Below are 24,894 nucleotides of genomic sequence, written 5' to 3' on the forward strand. Positions count from 1 at the left end.
CTTAACCTGCAGCTGGCTTTTGTTGCAAAAATAGCCCTTAAACTACCAGTAGTTTCTTCTTGTGGAAAGGTAAGTTAATTAATTAATCTTTCATTTTTATTTATGATATGGAAAAAAAATTAGCAACTTATTGCTAAATGTAAATTGCTAGCTTAAAATACCTTTTCTGAAGTTGTTCTAAAGCTTAACATGCTACTTAACAGTGAGCTGGCACTACATTTACAACACCACCTTCTCTACTGATGTTGAGATTCTGTTCTTACCACCATTTGTGTCCAATGCAATGTAGATTTTCATAATACCCCTTGGCACATTAAATAGCTTAAAACACTAAGGCACATTTTTTTGAGGTGTAACTTACCCATGCTGCAGTTATTTAGCGCTCTCACACAGTCATATGTGTTATTCACCAGATCTCTGTGTTTTCCCTCTTCTGTTTGCATCTTCCACTCATCCAAACATGAACAAATTACTGAAGTAACAGACCTGTTGCTGTGTTGGTCACCAACAGGAAACTGATGCATTTAGAAATGTAGTCATTTTGTTGGAGATTTTGCGTGTTATTTGGATGTGTGAAAGCAGATTCCTTTTATCCTATTAGTAGGTCAGTTATGCCATCAGTGGTGTGAATTGTGGAGTCCCTTATGCAATCATTTTGTGGCCATTCATATCCAAAAGCAGACTGTGACAAAATGTTCTTTGTCGCTGTCTCTAGAGACATTTGTGTTTTCATCTCTTGCATGTAATGGGAAGTTGTCAATGTTTTGTATTTGTCATCATTGCTCATTATACTGAGTTTCATGCATTCATGAGAAAATTCTTCCCAAACAGCTCTTTGTTTTTGTTATGACTCTTTCCTTGGTCTCATTTTCATAAAGGCTCTTCAGCAACCATCGGCAACTAATGAGACTGCCGTAGTGCCTTCCTTAGTTTTTTGTTTTGTTTTGTTTGTTTGGGTTTTTTGTGAGATTTTTTTGGGGGGATTGTTTGGATTTGGTTTTTTTAGTTTTTAGTGGTGGGGTTTGTTTGAGGTGTTTTGTTTGTTTTGTTGTTTTGTTTTGTTTTTTGTTAGCTGAAGAACCATGGTAGACTTTTAGCGATTTTTTTTCCATTAAAAACCAACTTATGTAATGGTTATCTCGGTGTGATTCAGAGATCTGTGTACTGGGCCTAATCAATCCATGACTGTAATATACATACAGGCTCCCAGGGACCCTGTAATGAACTCTGGCATTGATTGAGGAGGAAGATTTTTTTAATCTTTTAAGTATTCCTGGGTGAGCTGTTAAAATACAACAGTTTCCGGTACTCCAGTATGCCTAAGTATGCACATTTAAACACATTTCCCATCCTGCACTAAGGATATTCCAATACAGGCGCTGTTCAGCCTTATTTGTGTAGTTAACAAAGGAATTCTTGACCTCTCAGCTTATGAGAAAGAGTATCTGGCAACACTGAAATTACCTGGAAACTCCGAGTAACAGCCTTTATTCTTCTGTTTTGATAACGTAAACGTCAGTATTGGCTAGTTGAGTTTTGTTTTCCATCCTGTTTTGGGCGAAACTCGGAGCCGTGGAACTCTGAAACGCTTTTACAGCATGTAACGCTGTTTGCAGCATGTAATAGCTGTTGTCTTGACTTCCGTGGAGGAGGCAACTGGAGGGAAGATGGCTTCTTCTGCGGTTTGTCTTACTCCGTCCTCCCAAGTGCCCGTGATCTCAATTCAGCACTCTCCTGTAATTTTCCTTACCCTGCGCATGTTGCTTCTCTGCCATCGTTCCAACAACGGCACTCGTCTATCTCGCTGCCGCCGTTCCGCTGGCGTGGCTCCGTTCCCGGGTTCCCGCCGCGCCTCCCGGCCTGGTGGGAGCGAACGCGGCGCTTTCCCCCAGCGGGAGGCGGGCAGCGCGACTCGCGCGGTTCCGCAGCGCGGCTGAATGCTGAGGGCCTTGCGGTCTCTCCCTCCGCCGCGTCGGCTCCTCCCATGCGAGCACACGGGGCGGAGCTGCGCTTGCTGCAGGAACCTGTCCTTTAAGAGCCGCCTCGCGCCGCTGCTCAGCCCTGAGCCGCGCCCGGTGCCGCCATGGTCTCCTGGATAATCTCCCGCCTCGTGGTGTGAGTGCGTGCGGCCGGGGCGCGGGGAGGTGTGGGCCGCTGCGCGGGGCCCTTCCTCGGTGGTCTCTCGGGGGCCGCGGCCCAGAGCGGGGCTCTGGCGGTGGCGTCAGTGTTGCCCCGCGGGCCCCCATACGCGGGAAGGGGCGGCTGGGGGGCGAACACCTTCGCGGCTGGCTGCGGCCGTAGACGGGCGGGTTCGCACGGGCTGCTGCGGCCCACGGGCGGTGCCGCGGTGAGGGCGGCTGAGCCCCGCCCGGAGACCGGCATCACGCCGGCACCGGCATCCCAGGGGGACCGCCCGCCACTGCGGCCGGGAACGGTGCAGGGCGTCGCGAGGCGCTCAGGGGTCTGTTCTTCTCGTAGGCTGATCTTCGGCACTCTTTACCCCGCGTACTCCTCCTACAAGGCCGTGAAGACGAAAAACGTAAAGGAATATGTGAGTACGGGATCACCGTGCCGACGCAGCGCCCGCCTCGTCCTTCGCGGCCGCCTCGAAAGCCCCCGGCCTGTCCCCGGGACGATGGCACTCCGGCTCCGCAGGGGCTCGGGTCAGCCAGGCCGCCCGAGCAGCAGCTCCAGTCGTCTCTGGAAAAGCTGCCAAGGATGGGTGCTTACTGATATGGGAGGTTTCAACCCGTAAATGTGGGCTGTATTTTCTCAGGCGATGCTGAGTGAGGAAGGGAAGTGGGGGTAACATATCTGGAAGCATATAAAAGTCCAGGACAAGTTCTTTCTTGTAACTTTATTCTTGCTTTGTATCATTTACTGCTTTTTCAGTACTGCTTTTGTTTTCTTCCAAAGGGTTGAATAATCCTGCTTGGTTTGTGGCTTCCTATCAACTTTGCTTGTGATCAGTGTTTTTTGTTGGTTAAAACTTCATTCTCCTTCCCTTCTGGAACTGTTTCCCTCTCTCTGTCTATACCCTTGCTGCAATTACCGTGTTTACAACCCCAGATATTTTTCTTGTGGTAGTGTTTTGCCTTCTTATACAAGTGATGTTCTAAGTAGATCACTTGAGACAAGACCTATGATGTGGAAAAGTATGGCACTAATTTTTGGGTTTTGTTTAGTGATTAAATTGTATAGGTTTCCTGAAGTAATTAGTCTGGATTGCTGCAGCAGAGTGGTTCAAGAAAATTTATTTGCACTGCTAAAACTTGCATATGAATTATTTTTCCTTGAGGGGACTGCATCAGAAAGAAGCAGTTAGATGTTGGACTGCCATCTGTCTAATTCAGTTACATTTGAAACACTTCTTTGTTTTCAACACAAGTGGAAAGACGGAAGAAAACATAGCAGAAGGGGCAATATCTGTTCAAAACGTTCTTCCTGTTGAAAGTCAGCAGAAAACTTGAATGCTGTTCTGCCCATTTTCAAATCTAGCTCTTTTATGTACTGCTGCTTGCTCATAGTGCTTAAGAACCAGCATTGGTTAGGGTTTGGTGGTGGAGAAAGGTCTTAGAGGTGTATCTGTGCTTAAGTGGTGTATTGAAGCTTGACTTGGCACAGGCAAAGTTACCACAAACGGTTGGTCAGTGACAACAAAGTACAGTGCAAATTTACTGTTCTCTACCACCATGATAAAAATTTAGCATAAATCCTTGATCAGTTGTGGCAAACTACTTCTAGTAGCTCAGATTGTCCTGAAAGCAATTTCTTTCTTTTTACATGTTGTCTTAAGCGTTGGTCAAGTCTACGTTCCAGTTTTGCTTTTGCATTTGCTGAATTTGTTTAGGTTCTTGGTGCAAGCTGGGGAGACTATATGTGTGCCTGAAGCTGGTCATCAGGGTGAGCAGCAAATGACTCCTGACTCCTTTTAGTAAATTGGAAAAAAAATGCAGTCTCATTCAACTCACAGTTTTGGAAGGTGTTTGTCATCTGTCATAAGAAAAAAAAAATAGGGCTTCTTCTCATCTGCTTTCTGCTCTTTTAATTTCTGGTCATCTGCAGGGACTTCTAAAACTAGAAGCAGGATCCTTCTAGTTTGTTTAGGAGCTATACTTCTTTTTTTTATTTGGCTTTAGAGCATAGGGTGAAGGGTGCCAGAAGGAGACGGAGGCAAGAGACCTGTGTCAAGTATCGAAGATGTGAACATGAAGTTTATTTAAACAGTAAAAAACCAATGTTTTCTGTTCTCAGTTCATACTCTGAGCATTCTGTTAGCGGAGTGAAAAATAAGCGCAAAGCTTACACTAAGGCTCCTACAGTGACCCCTTTTGAGTGACGTCTGCTGATATATGTAAATGCAATAGTTTTCACTAAGAAAAAGGAGACACTGTCAATTCATTGCTTTGTATTTAATCCCATTTAGAGACAAATGTCAGCTGGAAATCAATCAGGATCCTTTTTTGAATTCTTTAATCAACTCCTATCTAATCTCTTGGGTAGAAAAGTGTCTTCTGCACAGTTTGTCATCTCACTATTCACAGCCTTTTCCAGATGTTTCATGAAGATGAGCAGCACAGATCTCAGCACTGATTCCTGTGGGATTCCACTGGTAACTTTCCTCATTGTGAAAAGTGGCCATTTACTTTTATCCTTTGTTTCTTTTTTTTTTTTTAACCAGTTGTTAATCCTCAATAGTCCCTTCATTTTTATCCCTGATGATTTTGTTTCTTTAAGTGTTTGTAGCGACCTGTTAGAAGCTAATTTAGAAACTTCATATACCCTTGCCCTGTAAGGAAGGCACTATAGCTAGCACAGTCTTATGGAAACCTAAGAGTTCTGCTGTACTTGTGAATTTCTTTTTCCTGAAAAAACCCTTAATCTTTGTTTTGTTACATATATGTAGGTATTTGCTAATTGTTTTTATTACTACTGCCTTCATTTTGCCTAATGCTCAAGTAAGATTTACTGGTGTATAGGCTTTCTGAAATCTCTGACCCTTTTGGATCCCTTTTTGCAAACTTAGATTTATCATTATTCACACATTTCTTCATACAAGAGCTGATTCACATTGCTGCACCGATGACTTAATCTTTCTTTTCAAAAAGTTGCTTTAGATCAGCTGAACGACACCTGGTCTTGTCCAAACTGATGATACAAAAAAAAAAAAAAAATGGCAGGAGAGAGCCATACAATACAAGTTTTTGCTATTTTCTGTTGTAAAAGAGAGTTTGCAGTAAAGTGGAAATAATGTGGATTATTAACCACTCATTCACTGTGTTAGAACAGCTGGAGGCAGATTAATTTTCTTTTATGAGAGACTGGAGGGTCTTTCAAGAATAAATCACCAAATTTTCCAGCACATGCAAGGTTGGGGAAATACCTGCTTTTACAGTATTTTCTGTAGCAAGGATTGTCATCATGTCATTATTTTATGAACATAATTGTTCATGTATTTTTAATAGATTGATTAATGTATGGATTTAGTATGTGGCATTTCCCTGATTCAGTTTAGTCTTTTTTTCCTATTCTTGATGACACTAAGGGTGTTAAATTGCTTTTAATTGAGGTGTCCTCTTCATTTATCTGCTACTTATGCTCTTTTTTAATTCTCAACAAGATAGAAAACTAGCAATTTCCTGTATAATTCAGCTGACTCCTCTTGAGGAGTCAGCTGAATGAGTTCTTGGTTTGTAGCTGAGAAACGAGTTACCAAAACAGCAGTGTGCATCTGTGTGTGTTATGGGGGAATTTTTTTGTGCTTAGAAAGAAATACTGCCCCAGATAAGGGTGTTAGGAAGTAGAGAGATAGAGAAAAGGTGTCCAAATATGTCGGAATAGTACATGCATCTACTCTAAACCTTAAATAAGAAGATTAGGTTGATGTGGCATGTTCTTTGCTTTTTTACCTCTCAGTGAGCCTTTATTTAAAAAGAAAAATTAATTTCTTGTGTGATTTCTGTGAGTAATGATTAAGGCAAAGAATGCTTACTAGTGAGTTAGCGCAAAATAATATGTTTCTTGGTTTGTTGTTCTTGTTTTTTCCTAAGGAAAAACTTTACATCAGGAAAATATGGGGCTGCAGCTGAAACTTAAGCTTTTACATATGTGCGTGTTTATATTTTTTTATGGTATTCATGATATATGGAAGAATGTAACTTCTTAAAGTGAACGGATAAATCCTTTTGGATAGGTCATTTGGGACCTTATTGCTGTTGCACCATAATGTTGCTCCAGGGCATGCATTCATCAATATATCTGTATGTGTTTATTTAGAGCACAGTAATCCTACATGTTTTCTCAGACCAAAATGTACCGTTTAGTATGTGTCCATTACAGATTATATATGCCTTCTTTTTGAATCCGTCTTAATGTGTGGAGATGAGTCATTTATACTGAGAAGACATTTTACTTTTTTTTCTGGATTCTGATGTATGTCCATTGAGTGACTGCTCTTTTGCAGGTGAAGTGGATGATGTACTGGATTGTGTTTGCCTTTTTCACCACTGCAGAAACTCTCACAGACATTGTGCTTTCTTGGTGAGTTCCTTAGTGGCACCTTGTGGGGTTTTTGGTTTTTTTTTGTTATTGCTGTGTCTTTATTTTGGTTTTTTGCCTTTTTTTAAGAAGTGAGAAGTGTTAGGATGCTAAGAAAATAAACTCTTGTCTCCTTTAGGAGTTTTCAGTCCCTGTGAAGAGTTAGCAGGTTTTAAGATACTGTGGGTAGCAGCTGCCATCTTAGCTGTTTCAACTCCTTTGCTTACAAAGTTAGGGTAAATGCACAGTATCTGTAAAACCATCTTCATTCATAACTTGAAATACTTTTGAGAAGCTGTTAATGTGAACTGGTACAGTTTGAAAAATGATAGTCTAAAAGACACCTTAAAAATGGTAGAAGCGAGGGACCTATTTTGCTTTGACAGCCTTTTATGTGGAACAAGAGATCACACACATGTTGGTGCTGTGAGTGGTTTGCATGATGAACTTCGCTTTCCTTAGGAAGGGTGGGACAGACTGGAATAGAAGAAAGCAGATTCTTACTCCATTCAGTGCTATGTGTCATGCTTGGTAGTATGGAGGCCTCCAAAAATGACAATTCATTGTTACAGGGCTTCAGCTGAACCTTTGAAGCAGGGTATCTTCAGTTGCCTCATTGCTTCAGTGTTTGAGCTTTGCATACATCTCTGAAACAAAGTTAGTCAAGAGTTTCATCTTCTTAAGAATCATGAAGTACTATACATGCCTTACAAAAGTGCTCAGCAGCTTTGTTTCTATCTGCATAAAATCTGGAAAGCAGACAAAGGTCAAAAAAGTGTAAGAACTTCAGCTTATTCACATAAAGGACTTCTGAAAACAGAAGTTTTTTTCTATTAATTGAGTCGGTAGAGAATTTGCATTCGCTTGTTTCAATCTCTGCTATTGTATCTTCTCAAACTTTATTGGATAAGGGTTGGAGAGGACAGACATACCTTCTGTCTGCTCTTTTCCATTTACACTGGCCCTGCTTTTGAGTCTTATCTGAGGAGTACCGTTGGAAGTTTCAGAAACAGCCATCAGCTGTAGCAGCAATGTGACATTACTAAGGTACATAGTTGAAAATTTTGGAAATTGAGAAGGAAAACTAATGTGATGTTAACATCCGGTGGATGCTCTCTGACAGAATCGATGAGAGTAGCTATCAGATTGTAATTTGGTGTGTTTGCAGGGCTGAGAGATGCCCTGTTTATGGAGTTTTCATGGCTATGGATGAAAGACTAAATGATACTCGAAGAAGGTATGTTCTAGGATTCTAAAAAGGGTTCTGCTGTTCTGACCTGAATAATTGATTCTCTTGTTTCTGAGCCTTTACCTTGCCTACACTCTTTCTGCCTGTGCTGCTCTTTACTAGTCATCTCCATCTGTCTCTGTGATGATCTTGATTCCAGTTCTCCATCTTTCTCTCTCTTCTTCTTTTTTTTTTCCTCTCTTTCTCTCAGGTTTCCCTTTTATTTCGAGCTGAAAATTGCATTTGTGATTTGGCTGCTCTCCCCTTACACCAAGGGCTCCAGTGTCCTCTACAGGAAGTTTGTGCACCCAACGCTCTCCAATAAGGAGAAGGTACTTGCTTGTTGTTGGAAGATGACTGACCTGTCTGGGACCTGATTGACTTCTAATTCAGTTATGCCACAATAAAAACTGAAATCAGTGAATCTTGCTTGTGCTGACCTTAGTGAATGTAGAATGATTCTGTGTCTGACAATGATGTCATACTGCAGCTTACTGAAGATTGCAGTGTAGCCAATAGTTTGCCTAATGCTTAGAAAGCATGTTTGGCTAACCCAGTGTCATGAGCCCTTACAGTCACTGTCAGTAGTTAAGCCTCTTGAATCACAATCAGAGGAGCATGTTCTGTAGCCAGTCTGTTTTTTCACATTGTTAGTATAAGCAACTGCTTTGTTTCAGTAGTTATAATTTGGAAATAGCATACTGTATTTTAAAGCTGCATTTACATGTTTTCTGTAATTAGCAGAGAAACTCAAGTTATGTGATCAATGACACCTGATGCTAGTAGTCTGAAAAAAGAGTGTCCAGATGAGCTTTATGTTTTTAAGGGTAATGATGGGGAAACTTTGATCATGTTTGTAATGAGCAACTTACTTCCATGTTCCATGTTGCATTCCTAGGAAATTGATGAATACATTACTCAGGCTTGTGACAAGAGCTACGAAACGATGATGCGAGTTGGCAAGAGAGGGTTAAACCTTGCTGCCAATGCAGCAGTTACTGCAGCTGCCAAGGTAATGCAGTGCCTTCTGTAATATTCATGAATGCTCCAGCAGGGTTTTTTTGTGTACCAGCAGTTAGGTGCTGTGGGTCTGTTAGGGATACTAGTACTTGTTTGGCAGCAACCTACTTTTCCTTCCTTCCGGTTCGCCCTGCAGATAATCCCATCCTTTGACTTAGAAAAAGTAGAGGGGGAATGGAGTGGATTTTGCTTTAATCTCTTACTTGTTGTTTTCCCTTCTCTGTGTTTCAGAGTACCCTAGTGGGGAATAGGGTACCTTTGCTCCTCTTCTGAATTAATAATTCCGTGTGAGATGATCTTGGTGAGGTGCCTTTCACCCCAATTTTATGTCCTCTTAGGGCCAGGGAGTTTTGTCTGAGAAGCTTCGAAGTTTCAGCATGCAGGATCTGACTCTGATCCGAGATGAAGATACTGTGCATATGCAAAGCCGTGATCCACAGCTGCACGCCTCCGGTGCGAGTCTTCTGGAAACTATTGAAGACTCAGGTACAGAGCACCTGCTGGGCCATTGTATGAGACTGGGGTTGTGAGCCAGGAGGGCTTCCCTGAGCCTTAGGTCTCCGAAAGGAGTACAAGATTGTAAATTATCTGGGAGAAGTTGCATTGTCCTCCCTAGAGCCTTCTCATTTCTCTACTTATCCGATACTTATCCCGTAAGCATTATTCAAAATGGTCTCTGTCATGTATTCCTTGAGGATGGGCCATTTTAAACTTCATGAGATTCTTTAAAAGTATTTGCTAAAGCTTTTGCTCTTGTTCCTTAGCTTCCTGTTACTCCTCAGGAGAGGAGAGCAGTGTGGCACATCGGTCTAATGGAACCCCGTCAGATACTAGAACCGACCCATCAGATGAAGATGCAGGAGACAAACTTCCTAAACGCACCCAGAGTCTCAAAACTCCTAAAAAGGTGATGAAAGCTGAAGTGAGTTGGTGTATAGATAATTTCCAGCACTGACATTGATTTGTGAGCTTGGTCGGAAGGCTGTAGCACTATAGTCTCAGCATTTAGAAGCTGTATATATAAATTTTGTTGGTCTTTTCTAGTTGAGTCCTACATCAGAGGACTTGTAGTCTACTTGCTATACTTGTCTCTAGCTTTTGCATTTTTATCATGCCTGTAAGCCTCTGTCATAAGTCAGAACCCAGCTTTTCTTTCATTTGGATTTTGTATTGAAGGGTGGAGCATTTGGTATTTTTAAAGTGTTTTGTTGACAATATCCTCTCTCCTGTCTGCTACAGTCTAAATACATAATAGTGGCATTTATCCCTGGGACAGCCACTTTCTCTTAATCTGAGTGCAGAAGTTGTGTGCCCTCTTAGGCCTCCCTTGACTTTTACACATTAGGTATGGGAAATTACACCAATCCCCACCTACCCCATTCAGATGGGACATGAGATGCCTGATTTCTTATTATTAAAATAAACCATACATGAAAGTAAATGCAGTTGTGTCCAAGAATCACTTGAGCTTAGCAGTCTTTTTTCCAGGTGTTTTCAGGTGTGTTTTGTAGAACATGCTTTTTGAGGTGCTGCTTTCCAGCTCTTGACACTTGCTTGAGTGTTTCTTATGGTTTGATTTGTACATGATAAAGTGCTTCTCTCTTTTTTTGAAGTTGGAGTCCTATTTGCTTGATTCAGCTTGGGCTTCTAATGTTATTACTTTTTTCTAGGATAAAGAATGCTATATAACTGACTCATATTGTTGAGCTATTCGGGCTAAATATTAAATAGTTTGAAGGAAAGGAATTGCTTCGGGCATGATTTTAAGTTGTACTGTTAACCTGATTTTACAGTGTACAGGAAACCTTTGCATGAGCTTAAGAGCTCCTTGTAATAGAATCACAGAATAGTTGAGGTTGGATGGGTTTTCTGAGTTCACCTGGTTCAAACCCACTGCTCGTGTAGAGCCAGTTCCCAGGACCAGGTCCAGGTGGCTTTTGATTTTCTCCAAGAACAGACATCTCTGTCCAAAGATGCATTTTAATTTAACCTAGGATCTCTATATGGCTTATTTCTGAATTGACCCCTTTTCTTTCCTGTCTTCTGTATTAGACAGGAGCAGGGAAACAAGAGGCTCGGAAGTCCATTAGGAGTGGAAGCTTCCTAGTGAGGACTTTTCAAAGTGAAATTATGAAAAGACAGAAAGAACTCTTCCATGCTATTTGTTGTGAATACGGAAGTACTGATAAAGCCCTTTGCAGGTGTATTGGTATTTATGCTCATATTGTTGGGTCTTTGAGTCAGATGCAGGACTTGTAGGAGGTCTTTGACTGAGCTCTCTGAGATTGCCAGCCAGGGCTGAATGCATCACAGATGAATAAATATGCTCTTCTTACCCATATCTAGAATGAAAGACACAGAAGTAAAGTGTGCAGATTAGTTCAGGATGTTTCTACAGCTTTCAGAGAACTGCACTGGAAGTTAAGAAGCAGAAAAGTTAGAGCAGTGAAATGTTACGTGAATGTTACCAGTCAGAAATATCTGTGTTTAACCTTTTGTTTGGACTGCCGGCTTTGATTTTACTACTGTACATACCTTGTTTTAGAATGCCTTTTCCTGTTGAGCGATTTGTTTGTTGGGGAAAAAAAAAAAAAAAAAACGGTTAAATAGACATTGGAGACAACAGATGACATTAATAGGGTCATGTTGTAGTTGTTTTGTCCTATTTTTCACTCTGCATTCTTGCATCTTTCTGTTACACATTTAGATCTTAAAATAAACTAGCCTAAGATGCCCCTTTTTATTTCTCCTCAGCTTCCAGTGAGAAGTGTAAAAGCCCGCCCTAAGAAGAAAGCTGCCGGCTCTCTTGCTTCTGGCGAGTCATCCTAAGGCGACCTGCCCCCCTCAGCACCTGTCTCTGTCCTGGGATTTGCCTTTCGCTTTTATGGGGAAACTCTCCAAAGGAAGGGAGCTGAGATTCTTGTACATAACCGATACTGCTTTACAGAGCTCATTCCAAGGCAAGGGGGAGGCTGGGATTCAGAAAGCAGAGTAGAGGATACAAATCCTCAGGAATTTTCTCCTTTTCATCTCTCTGTTGGAGGGAATGCTGATATGTCTGTACATAGCCAGATGCTTTGGAATTCCCACTGTATAACTCTAGTTGAGAATCTTTGCTGGGAAAACTGACTAGGGTTAGAGACATCCATTGCACAGAAGCTGGAAATATACTAGACACTGGAGTTCCATAGGGTGGGTGGCTCTCTAAAATGAATTACCTTGCTCTGGGTATTCTCCTGCAGCTGTGTGTTGTCAAAAAGTGCCCACCATGAGTCATATTCCTTAATAATGGACCATACCTGGTATGTCCATCACCTTTGAGAAAGTGACTGAAGTGATGTATGCTGAGTGCTTTTGAACATAAAGGACTGGCTCATGGGAGGTATATGCTAGATTCCTACTACTCATACTGGAAGATGAAGAGATTGGGTTTCTTTTTATTTTTTCTGGAAGGTGATAATTTTTTCTGGAAGGGAGATGATTGGAAAAGGTGATAAAGGAAATGTGCTATTACATGCACATTTTATGGTGGAGTAGGTAGGAGTTACTGTTGAGAAGGAAAGTTTGGCATCTAAGCTTTTGACTCTTTTTGAAACTGCTTGAATTTTATTTCAGGTTCTAATGCTCACTTTGACTCCTCTCAGAGCATCAGAATGACGCAAGTCTCATGCAGTTCCATGGCAAGCATACTGGCTTTGCCATTGTGTTGCTTGTTACTTCAGACGAATTCTTTTATTCTAGCAGATGTCTGGGGAAAATCTGTCTCAAAATAGTCTGCAGACATACTTGAGAATTTCAGAAGCCCTCACCTCTCAGCTTTAGGAGAGTCAATCCTCAGGACATAAGAACTGAAACAGTTGATTTATTAACAGTTGAGCTCCTCTAACTTCTGGATTTTGTTTATGGGGGATAAAAAGCGGGAACTAGGGCACAATACTGGAGAATACCGATTAATCTGTCCTCTTGCTATATCCTGCTGCAGCCCTTGCACAGATTTTCTGTCTGACATGTGCCATGCTTATCAGTATCCTGAGTCTCGAGCAATACTTAACGCTTGGGACAGAAAACTACAAGGAATGTAGAATATGTATTGTGGGAGGGAAATTGTAGTGCTGGAGAGAAAATTTGCATAATGACTAGCCATACTAGACTCTTGAACATTGTTAAGGGGAGAACCCCTGTACACATGCCAGCTGAGCCTATGAAAATTTAAGAGTAGGGTTCTTGTTATCAAGATCTATAAAGAAGGTGCACCATTATAGACATGGATGTCTGAATGAATACTTGATGGTCTGAATTTTCACTGAAATTAGTTATCAAAGGAACCTGGCTCCTACATGCAAGTGGTTGTATCCCATACTTTTGGGATGCAAATGTGACTTGCTGTCACATTTTTGAAATTACAATGAATTCTTCACAGAGCCCAGTATTTTGCTGTTGACAAGGTATAGAAGTACTTCTGCAGCTAATGCTCCACAAGTATTTATGTCCTAGGGAATAGCCTTTCAAAAGTTTGTAAGGTTAAAGATTAGGACTGAATTTTTGTTTTGTTTTCCATTATCTTGGTGGCAAATTGTTTGCTGTTGAATTCACCAGTTATTTCAGGAAGCCAGTTAAGTTTGGTTTACTATTTTTTGTAGCTTTAAAAAATTTAAACTTTATGGTCATGTTAGAAACTTGCGTCTTGTCAGAAATATTTGTCCTAAATTATCCACAAGGCCTTATCCAGAATCCGGTAGAAAATCCTTGATTTGGTTCTGCATTTCATAAAAAAATCCCAATTGTTTTGTTCTTTTTTAGTTTATTAGCAAACTTCATATTCATGTCTTACTAGCACATGCAAATGCATGTCCTGAAGCAGGAATACTTGCTGTTTCCAAAGGAAATTCCTCTCTCCAGACAACACATAAAAATCTTTCATGGTTATGTGGAAGATCCAGTTGTGAGGAATTGCTATCCTAGACTTTACTGTACTGAGCAAGAGAGAACCATTGTTCTCTGTATATCAAGTATGTCTATGACCACGTTTCTTGATTTTTTTGTTTCCAAAATTGTGCATAGCAAATTATTTATGTAAATCATTGTGGGGGACTTGATTTGGAAGCCAAGTCTCCCCTTGGGCTGTTCTTCTTGCCCTTTCCTTGTGCATGCACTGTGATAGTCTTTGATTACTGGGTTTCCACAGAGCAACTTTCCAGAATCTTTTCTAGAATTCATTTATTTGTAATGGCTTTTCTGCTTTGAAGCACAGGACGAATTTCTGAAGATTCAGTTCTGGTATTTGGATTTATCTTTCTCTTCCTGAGCTGGGGCCTGTGCTAAGCAGCTTTTACTTAGCATTGATGCTTGATGTGGTTAGCTTGTGGGTAAATACAGGTCAGTTTTACTCTTGAGTTTTCTTTATACAGGGGAATTGGCTTTTGGTTGTAAGAGGGAGTCTACAGTACAGTCAGGGACTATCTGGTGTGTGATATGAAGCTGATGATGTCAAGCAGCAGAACTTACCCAGAGCAAGACCAATGTCTTTAGCATGGATACTGTTTTCTTCTTCTAGTACACATGTGACTGCTAGATTGTGCTTTGCTTGATCAAAGCCACTGCAGATCTACCGCCACCCATGTGACCTCTTAGTGAGTTTCTAGATATAGTTCTGCATTGGATGCACTGTCTTGCATAGAAATTCTCTTGTTAATGAGAACGCTGAATGTGCTGTTTTGATAAAAGCATTTTATCAGCTGCTGTTCAGTGTTTTCAGCAGGAAATGCTGGAATGTAGTTTCTCTTCAGTATCATCTGTGGACTTCATCATGCAATTAAGCAAATGGTTAAATCTTCACCTAGCAGTAGAACCCTGTTGTGTTTGGTAAACGTTTAGAGCCTTTTCCTAATCTGTCTGGCCATAGAGAGAAATGCAGTAACAGAAAATGATACTTGAAGGTGGGGGCTGAAGAGGGTGGTATGTGTGTGTCAAACGTTGTGTGCCTAAAGGTTATCCTAAAATACTTGTACCATGACACACAAAGTTGAAGCCATGACTGCTTTTTGAAAAGAAATGTTTTACTTTCATGCTTTGTAGTAGTACGAGTCAGTGTTCTGCTGTTGGAAAAGAAAATACTGAAATGTGGTTTCCTGGGTGAGAAACTTAATGATTTGTTGCATAAAAGGGAAAATGTTTTCTTGTTTGGCAGTAATCCTCTATGGTGGGTAAGAAATATGAAAATACAGGGGAGACAACTGCCAGGTTTTAAACCTTTACACTTTACCTAAACATCATTGTTACCTACTTTTTAAAAATTGAGTTTGTGATTCTCCAGCTTTACATTTCTGGGACTGATTTCCTTTAGACTAGAATTATTTCCTTGGTAGGTAGAGTGTATATATAGAGACGGGTGCTGGTGTTCTTAAAATTGCGAAGCTTTTTCTGGGGAAGTTTCACCCTCCCTCATTTTAGTGAATTGATTTCCATTCATTGTGCTTTTGCAGTGCTGGGCTTTTTTTTATACATCGCTCTTGGAAGTATGACTCCCTCACAGTATACTTCCTTGGAAAGCAAGAGAACCACAGCTTTCCAGAAATAGTTATTTATTCTGTGCCATCGTAATCAGCAGGAAATTTAGTGCCTTAGGAGAAAAGTAAGATATCTATGGAGAACTGTGCTGGTTCTCTGATCTACACAGAGCATTGTATTAAGGAGGCTCACAAGTTAACTGTGAAGTGTCATTGTGTGTTTGAGAGCAGCTGTTGAATTAAGTTGTTTCCTTTCTGTCTTCCTAAGTTGCATATAGTGCTGGAAAGTGTGGATTGCTCCCTAAGAGAGAAATCTGGGGGAAAAAGTTGTATTCTAATGGGGACACTGTGTTGTCCACATTACTGCTTGCTGTGCAGATGCTGAATGACATCTCTATGTAACTGGTCTGTAGTACAGCTTTTCTTGCTTAAGCCACTAGGAATTTGTAATGTGGTGTCTGGCTGAAGCATCATGTGGTGCTGCTTTGTGAGTTGTCTTGCAAAGTCAGAGATGTGAAAAACCAGGAAAGCACTGCAAAGTTACATGAGCTTGTAGAACTATAGAGGTATCAGAGTTGGAAGGGGCCTCTGGGGGTCATCTGGTTCAACCTCGCAACTCAGTCAGAGCCACCCACTTCCAGTTCTTGTGTGCTGTTTCTGGTCTGGAATCTGCTGAGTTTAATGTTTAAGAGCTGATAATATGTGCAGAAATGCATATGCTGTATGGGAATGTGTTTTAGTGTTACTGAGGAGAAATGTTTCCTGGTCACTTTTCATCTGGAATTTGGCTCTGTTGTAAGACACTATAAACATAACTCATTCTTTTGTTCTTTATAGCTATTGTTAAGAAGCCTAGAGGCCTCAAAAAAGATCTTGAGGTATGCAGAGTAAATTGTGAAAACAGTTGGTTTTAACAGTAAAAGGAGACAATAATTGCATAGCGGCTAAGAACCTTTCCTGTGAGATAGATAGATAGATAGATAGATAGCATTAGAGTAGAAAATGAGCTGTGTATGTTACAGAGTTGTCCAGTAAATACCGCTAACTTTCTGAGCCTCAAGCAACACTTAAAACCATGCATTCTACAGATGAGAGCTTGATTTCTTTTTTGAGCCTGATTTCTCGCTTGGAGTCAGTCTCTGTCTGTCTCCCTCCCTCCTTTCCCCTTTGCTTCCCCCCGCCTCCCCATCCCTTTCAAACTGGGCTTGAGCTACATACATTTAGATTCTTCAAACTTTCATCCCTTCAGAGCAATAAAGTTTTACCGCAGCAGGCAACTGATCTGCAGGGAGGACCAGATAAGTATCAAGTATCTCTTGTCGCTTTTGTAGATGTGTTACACTGGAGAAACACTAGTAGGAAGATTCAGAGGATGTGTTTGCCTGGGAAATTCTACCCTCTGTCCCCTGCCAAAGCCTGCATTTTTGGGTGAACCAAATGCTGGACTTAGCTATGGTCATACACACAGTTATCTTTAGAATCCCACAATTCAATGTCAGAATTTCCAGTGCCCTATTTCTGATGATAACAGGAATTAAAATAATACGAAGAGAAAAGAAACAGTGGCAAATTGGTGGGTCTTTGGGTTTTTTGCAACTTTGCAGGTAAATTTAGGTCATTGCTATTCATATGCCTAAAATCTTTGCCTAAAGCCCCTTGCAAGCTATCTCTTACTTTCTTGCTCTCTTTCAGAGCTCCTATTCTTCTGTGAACTGGTTATGTTTTTTATGTTTACTCTTAGTAAGCAAGGGCTGACTTCCATTTTACTGACTGTGGAGACTTGAAATATACTGTACTAGCGCTGTAATTTAGCCTTTTTTTGTTATTTAAACCTATGACCTAGATTGATACATGTTACTGGTACAACAAGGCCTAAGGCTAGATTCCCAGGTGGAATGTAAGCATCTATTGCAAATAGCATAGTTTGACAAATTTCCCCTTTTTTGCAGTGGATTCTGGCTGAAATGTGCTTACTGCAGACCCTTTGGACAAGAGCATTATGTCAGCGTTTAACCAGATAATGTTAGAAATAACATTTATGGGAATAATGCAAAAATAAGTAACACTAAAGGAGCAAAAGCTCAGGTCTTTTGTAATATATAACTGTCTGAGACTATGTAAAACACTAAAGCATTTCTGGCAGCAGTGGGAATTCATTGCTATACTGACTTAGAAAGGTAGGGCATTCAGTCATGGTCTTTTTAGCAGGTTTGGGAGGAAAGTTAGTCTGGATGGCAAGCATATGAAGTTTTACATACCAAGGAACTAAGTTTTTATCACAAGTAATGCTTAGTAAGTTATCAAAAAGAAGTCAAAAAATTTGACTAAAATTATAAAATGAAGAGAAAATTTCCTGATTGTCAAACCTAGTATAGAATATAAACTTTCTGTGTTTGTGTTGCTGCCTTATTTGGAAAAACACTGCATTAATAAACTCATAATTTCTGACTCCTCTCTTAGATTATTTCTGAAATGAATCTCAAATTAGAGATGCTTGGGTTTGACTCAGCATTTTACCATCCAAGTCCCCATTAGCACAGTGCTGATCTAAAGGCAGTATGGCACTAGAAGGGTTGTGAATTACTTTTTGTCCACTAGAGGGTATAGCATAACATAAAACCACTGAACATGAGAGAGCAGAGACACGTCTCATAACAGTTAGTTCAGTTATGTCAGTTGAACAGCAATATTTCCTAAGTATGAGTGAAGGTCCTCCTTGGGGGTGAAGAGGAAAACAAACTGGGGCTCTAATGGAAAAATATGAAATAATACTGCTATTAACCTCTGACTGAAAAGGCTATTCTGGGCATTCTAATTGAGCCACTATCCTGTGAGGCTTGCTGAGCCAATAGCATTACAGAATTACTGTCCTCACTTTTTGATTTTTATTGTATATTCAAACCACTTTTTAGCTGTAGGAAGCAGCTCTGAAAATGGCAATGTTTGTGATTCCCCTCCTCCCTGCAGCCCTCTTTCCCCCTGCCACCTTTTGCAATTAACCAATTGCTGTGTGTTGCTCTACTTTATACTCTGAATGTTAGTAGTATTTCCTGGTGAGGATGAATATTTTCTTTCAGTTGTGTCTGTTTTCTCTGAAAAGAGAAGCAATTTTAATCTAAAAATATAGATGTATCTAATGTTACTATGGTAATTTGTGACCATGGCAACAGAGAGTTAACATTCTGAAGAACAGACACAGATTTGGTTGGTTTGTTTTTTGGTTGGTTTTTTTTTTTTAAGTCAATTAATGGTGCTTGTGTTTCACAAAATGACCTTGACTTTTCATATTTGTTAATCATACAGGATAATATGGGTCCATGGGATTTTGACATTCTTACATGGAAAAGCTGATGTTAGAACATAATGTAACGGTATGAGATTCTTTCCAATGTTGAGAAATTCTTTTATTTGCAACAGCATAGATGGAGACTTGCAGACTGAAGGAGGATCCAGGACATACTAGGAATTTTCTGTAGGAAAGAGAAACAGAATATAGAATAGTCCTGGGCATTCTTCAATGTCAGATTTCGGTGGGGAAAAAACAAGAAGTATAAAATATATTCAATATGTTTCTATTTCCCCGTCATATGATCAGCCTTAGGTAAACCAACACAGTGCTTTTGGGCAGGTGCTAAATTTCAAGTACAAGTTGTGGGTTTCCCTGACATGGCCCATCCCAAGAGCATGTAGGGCATTCTACAAAACATTTAGCAATGATTTAAAGAGTTATGAGAAATTAACTTATTATTTTTTGAGGGAGGTAGGTATGGGCTTTTGTGGCTAAGTGTTGTATGTAGTGTATTTATCTCTGCCTGTACAGAGCTAACATAAAGGCTCTCTACTGTCAACACTCAATGTTGGTTTTATAGGAAGTATGCTGATGTAAGTTTAGCCAAAACTAAAGCACATATTTTTTTTCCAAGCTTTTACTTTTTCCTAGGTTCTTTTGGGGAATCTGGCAACTGAATGGAAATGATAACATTGCTGCTATCGCTTGCTTATTTTAAGGCGATGAATAAATTGAATTAAATAGAATTAAGCAGCACTTAATAGTTTAATTTTTGTAAAAGCCAGCTGTTGTGACCTGGAACCATTGTAGCGCAGGAAGGCTTTTACCCCCAAAAAGGGAAAGCAGAGAAAAGGCCAACGCAAACTGAAAATAGTGCAGTCTCCTATCTCTGATACTGCTCAGTTTATTTGATGATCAGAGGGTAGTTTGGAATTAAGCACACATTGGAAAACGCCTCATTATGACACTGTCACCTTTTTACCCATGTGCTGAAGCGCAGTGGTGTTAAATGGCTGGGTTAATGGAGTTTTCCTAAGAGGAGGAGTTGTTGGAATTCTGTCACTAATTTTTGCAGTCAATAAGTTTGGTCACTTGCTGCAGTTTAATGACTTACATGTACAAAACCTAAGTCTTGTGTTGTGCTTTCTTTAATACCCAGACTCTTCTTAGGTATCTTTTAACAGTCTCTTTTTTGAAGTGTCTATTTTAAAGGGCCCATTGCTTATCTTCCATTTCTATCCAGAGTATAATACAAAAAGTTTAATCAATGCAGATGTACTCTCATTCCACAGGGTGGCAATTAGTCATTGTTTCTCTTCTAAGTTATTTTGACATTTCCACTAGAAGCAGCTTTCCTGGCTAAGTTCACTTCTGACTTATCAGGGTCATACACATGGAAAGACAGCCCTTCTGTTGGGGTTAGAGAGTATTTGGAAAAGCTCATTTTACTATGTCTATTTAGGCTGTATCAACTTGCTGAAGATTGCTGATGAGACCAAAAAAGCATCATCTAAGGACTAAATTTTGAACACTACTTCTTGCTTCTGTCTCATGTGGGTCTCTCTGGTAAGTGGTACTCCCAGGAACAACTGATCACAAGTCTGTGATGGCACCTCTAAAGAAAAAGTTGCTGTGGTAAGGTTTAGTTATTGATGTGGGTGGGGGAGAAAGGTTCTGGAGGTTATTTATTGACTTTTTATTTCCAGTTTATTTTGACAGATAAATGTCTCAGATAGTTTGAATTTAAATCTATATGTGTCATCAGAATAGGCTTATAGATTTGTTAGTTGAAGGTATGGCTTTTTGTTCTTTGTTAGGGAGTTTACATACCTTTCTTCCCCCTCATGCCCCAGTTTCTTGCTATTGATGCCTCTGGATATTATTTTTAAAAATGCTGTTTTGTTATCTTTTCAAATTGTGCTCCTAAATAATTTTAGTTTATCTTCATGTCTTATGTGTTCAGTCTTCTGCCTTTTCCCCTCTCCATTATTGAATGAATAAATATATGAAAATGAACACAAAGTCCTGCTATTTCTGCTATGCAAAAATAAGGCAAATTTTGGGAATCTGATTTGTCCTGGCATTATACAGAAATATAAATGTTCCTCACTCTCAGCCTGTGTCCGCTTCCCAGCTGTTAACTGAGGACTTGGATACATATCACAAGTGTATTTGCTAGGTGGCCTTTTTGTTCTTGCAGAATGCTGTTGCTGTTAAGCATCTCGGAGACCTACCTGAATTGTAATTACAAATAAATTTTGGGGAGGACAGAGGTTGGAAAGCATTCATATGTGCAAAGTTAGAGATTCGTGGATATCTTTTTCTCGGTCTATGTGCAGAAGCACATATGTTTAATCAGTACTACATAGCTACTATACCTAGGCATGAAACATTATAGTGATCAGGAAATAAAAATTGTCTTGCAGAGCCGGGTAACAAGAACTCAGCTTACTTACTGGAAAACCTGTGGTACCGACAACAGGCAGAGGGTATGTGAAATTACAAGGTAAAAATGGGCCTGGAGAAGAATTTTCTGTAGCTACCAGTAGCAGTTGTTCTTCCACAGACCCTGCTATCAGGTAAAGTGGGTAGTTGCGAGCTAGCGGTTGTAGTGGCTGGGATAAGAGAGGAAGTCAGCTAGCAGGGTTCTAGTGGCATCTTTATATTTGGTGTTTTGGTAACATAAGTCTGAAGTTGATGAACTGTGGTCTCTAGCTGGAACTTCATAGCAGTAGTAATGGACTGAGTCTCTGTTTTGGATTGAGTTGAAATCCTTTTTGGCTTTGAAATTCAGCTTAGAGGTTTTTTTTCTCCCCAGACGCTTGTGTAGGTGGAGCCTTTCTCTTTTTACCCCCTTGCTGTTAGTTTTTCCTGCTAGTGCAATGAATCAAAGAATCATAGATTGGATTGAGTTAGAAGGACCCTTAAAGATCATCTAGTTCAACCCCTACTGCCATCCTTCCAACTCTGCATGTCCTTGTGAAGGAAGCAGATTTTCTTCAGTTTCAGCCAGCTTGCTCCAACAGCACTTGACCTGTGCAGAATGATTACAGGAGCAGCTGCACTGGGTTTGGACTTTGAGTTGCCCTGTTTATTATAATCATTGGCAGCTGTTGAGGCTAAGCTTCTTCTTCTCCTGGGCTAGCAGGCTCCCGTGGAAATGACCACTGAATTTGTGAGTTGCTAGACCTAATCACTTTTTTCCTTATCTTTCATAAAACTCTGACAAGCCAAGGAACACTTTTCATCAAATTGACCTCACAGAAATCTTAATTACATCCTCCTTTAGTTTGTGTATTACTATGCACCTTAAAATTTTAGCATAGTTTGTTTTTCTAACTGCAGGAAAAAAAAAAAAAAAAACCAAACATGGGAGATATATTTCACACTGCTTTTGAAAATGCAGTTTCTGCTTTCTAATGAGTTACCTAATACACTGTGCAGTGAAATTTCCATCCTTCCCCTTGTAATTGCACACAAACTCATTATTTTTAGCTTTACTTGACAGATTGGTAAAATTAAGCCACTTCCTTTGAGAAAGGAGGAGGGCTGAACTTCTGTAGAAATTCCAAACAGCTCTGCACTGAATCATCAGTCCCAAGAGCACAGACATACCATAGAAATGTCAGACAGTCCTTCTGGCATATTAATGAGGAAGCAGCAATGAGTTTTTAGTCATGCTGATTTTAAAGTTCCTGCTCAGCTTCCAATAAAAATTCTTAGCATTCAATAATAAAACGGTTTCAGCAAATCCAAAATCAAAATAAGGATACACAGTCCAGATTTGCGCTATTTCAGTTATGAAGTGGGAGGAGAACCTTGCCTCTAGTGATGTGTTTGTGTGTTATTACAATCACACTCCTTTCCTCAGCTTTTACAATCAAGATGAAGAAAATCCTGTAAGTCTATGACTATTTTAACTACTGTGAGACTTTTCCTATTGGAAGATTGTGAATTTTAGCTTACTGTATACTTAAGCCTTGGTTTATCTTTCTTGGAAGTAAATTTTGCCTTCAAATTTTCTTTGAAGCAAGACTTGTGCTTTAGTGTGAAATTTTTGTCACAGATCAACCTTGAGAAATAAAAGGAAAAAAATATATGTTCAGGAACGATAACTTACTGAAGAGGTAGGGTGGGAGATTAGGTAGTTATTATGTCTGTGACTTTTTTTTGTCAAAGGATTTAATGTTTATTGGATGCAATGCAAAAAAAACTTCCGTTCACATACCACTGAAGTTGAATGTCTAGAAATAAAAGGAAGGGCAAATGGGTACGTTAACAGAGTGAGTTCAATATAGGCACATTGTGTTTCCTCTTATTTAACAAGTACAAGAAGGAGCTGTTGTCAAATTCTTGTATGCTGTATAAATCATTTCCTCGGGCTTCCTTAGTCTGGGAATAAGTAAAAGTGAATTGACCTGTTTTCACTGCAAGAGCTGAAGGTTTGTCTCCAAGACTCGAGTCTATAACACCATAATAGCTAGCTTGTAGGATTTGTGGTTGCAACATGTCTAAAATTAACATGTTTATTAGATTTCAATTCAAGTATTTGATTTGTTTCATTGCATACATCGTAACTGAAAATACTACGGTAAAGCATAAAAAAAATCCAAGACAACAACAACTACTGCTCTTTCCTCCCTTCTCTATTCACCTGGAAAATGCAAAAATTCTAGAAGCAACATTATCTGGTCTGAGCGACAGACCTGGTCCTGTGTGCATGTAGTACTCTGCAGATGCATTGCTGCATATTTGTACTCTACATAATGCAGCATTTCATAGAATTGTTATTGTGATTAACCACAGATGGATTTCTCAGTCCTGGTGGTGAGTAACAATACAACACAACATGTAATTTGTAAGTCCAGCTAGAAGGGGAAATTATTTCCTTTAAGAATGCTGGTGTCCTTGTACTTCAGCAGTCTTCCACTGGTCTGTGGTATTTCTTCATCCTCCTAACTATTTATCTAATATGTCCTGAGTTACTACCAAGTCAGTTCAAAATACTACTTTCGCTATTCCCCTGCCTGCATTTGCCATTCAGAGAAAGCAGTGGTGTTTAGCTATGTCCACAAATCCAAAACTGTTCTGTAACAAGTATATGCAGTTTTTGCAGCACCTGGAATTAACAGTTTGAGACCAATTGTTTATAAACTGTCAGTGTTGGAGATGTAACAGAGCAACACAACATAACTGCTTTGATCTAATCCAAAGACTGTGCTCAGTCTATGATAACGTCCTTGCCATCTTTCCTGTGGTACCATTTCTTCAGTAGGCCACACTTGTGAGAGGGTCAGTGTGTCAAGAATGGAAACAAAAGATGGATGACAGTTGTGTCAAAGATACTGATTAATGGAAGAAATTGGCCTTTCCTGGCTCACATATAAAATACAGAAAACTCTGAACAAAACCTGTCCCCTGGGTAAAGGACACTAAACATCAGTTCAAGCTGGCATTTAATGAGATTGGGTTCCTCAGATAATAGTGAGATTGTTTGCTGATACCGTGATGTAGTTGTCATGGTTACAGAAGGACCAGGTGCTAAATACAAAGTATCAGAAAGATGAAAATGGAGAAAAACAGTGTCATAACAGAAGAGATACCAGAGCAGATAAGATGATTTGGGGATCAGGAAAAAAAAATGGGAATAGTGGCATCAACTAGGGAATTCAACAGGAAAGTAGAGGAAAGAAAGTTCAAAGGTAGAAAATCAGAGATGTTTGATCCAGAAGCAGACGTTGCAAGAACTTGACATGCTTATGTTTGTAATTATTGAAAAGTCTTCAAAGAGAAGTCTGGAAACAATATTCCATAGAAAAAGTCCCTTTTGGCTTATTGTCTTTGAAGCTTTGCACAGTATATCCTAAGAACATACTGTGGAAGACAAAGTTATGTTCTGAAACTGAAGTATGGACAGTGAATTTTTCCCACAAGATAATGCAGCTACTGGCGTAGATGAAAAATAGAGTTAACTATATGATGTTGGACATGAGATTTGCATAGAACATTTCTGACTGAGGGCACATTCTGGTGCCCTCTCCCATTGTTGACGTTTTTGGCAAGTTCCATTTGAAAGATGTAGATCTCCAAGATGTAGCTCTAGATGGTAGCTCTATGTTCTCTGCCCTGGTTTTGAGGCAGTAAAGATTTAGATGGCCTTTTTTTGGTTGAGGTTTTTTTTTTTTTTTTTTTAATTGGTGAAAGCTAATTGAACCTTTTGTTCTGATGAAAAGAGAATCTGAGATACTAAAGTGAGCTTTATAGCGGGATGTGAGTTAATATCACGGTGATTCCCTGAGCAAGTGGATTGGGAT

The 24,894-nt window shown here is 39.9% G+C and overlaps 1 protein-coding gene across 9 annotated transcripts; it reads left to right on the top strand.

Moving 5' to 3' along the window:
* Positions 1–1,989: 1,989 nt before the first annotated feature.
* On the top strand, positions 1,990–24,274 carry REEP2 (receptor accessory protein 2). 9 transcript variants are annotated; one of them, XM_018915627.3, is made up of 9 exons: positions 1,990–2,115; positions 2,479–2,551; positions 6,464–6,540; positions 7,706–7,774; positions 7,977–8,097; positions 8,664–8,777; positions 9,124–9,271; positions 9,550–9,707; positions 11,540–24,274. In XM_018915627.3, the coding sequence occupies exons 1-9, from the start codon at positions 2,084–2,086 to the stop codon at positions 11,612–11,614; spliced, it is 867 nt and encodes a 288-aa protein (XP_018771172.1). In that variant the 5' UTR covers positions 1,990–2,083; the 3' UTR covers positions 11,615–24,274. The 9 variants fall into 9 exon arrangements, 7 of the variants coding, with proteins under 7 accessions (XP_018771172.1, XP_009089831.1, XP_030084966.1 ...); XM_030229106.2 differs by having other exon boundaries at positions 2,057–2,119; XR_007778768.1 differs by lacking the exons at positions 1,990–2,115; positions 2,479–2,551 and adding an exon at positions 2,567–4,612 and having other exon boundaries at positions 11,540–20,146; positions 21,007–24,274.
* The last annotated feature ends 620 nt before the right edge of the window (positions 24,275–24,894 follow it).

The sequence above is a fragment of the Serinus canaria genome, chromosome 13 (assembly GCF_022539315.1).
Source record: "Serinus canaria isolate serCan28SL12 chromosome 13, serCan2020, whole genome shotgun sequence".
Taxonomy (NCBI): Eukaryota; Metazoa; Chordata; class Aves; order Passeriformes; family Fringillidae; genus Serinus; species Serinus canaria.

Coding starts and splice junctions, on each gene's coding strand:
- REEP2 (XM_050979782.1), top strand. CDS start 4,433: ATGTCAGCTGGAAATCAATCAGGATCCTTTTTTGAATTCTTTAATCAA. Junction 8,098..8,663: donor CGCTCTCCAATAAGGAGAAG/GTACTTGCTTGT, acceptor TTGCATTCCTAG/GAAATTGATGAATACATTAC. Junction 8,778..9,123: donor CAGTTACTGCAGCTGCCAAG/GTAATGCAGTGC, acceptor ATGTCCTCTTAG/GGCCAGGGAGTTTTGTCTGA.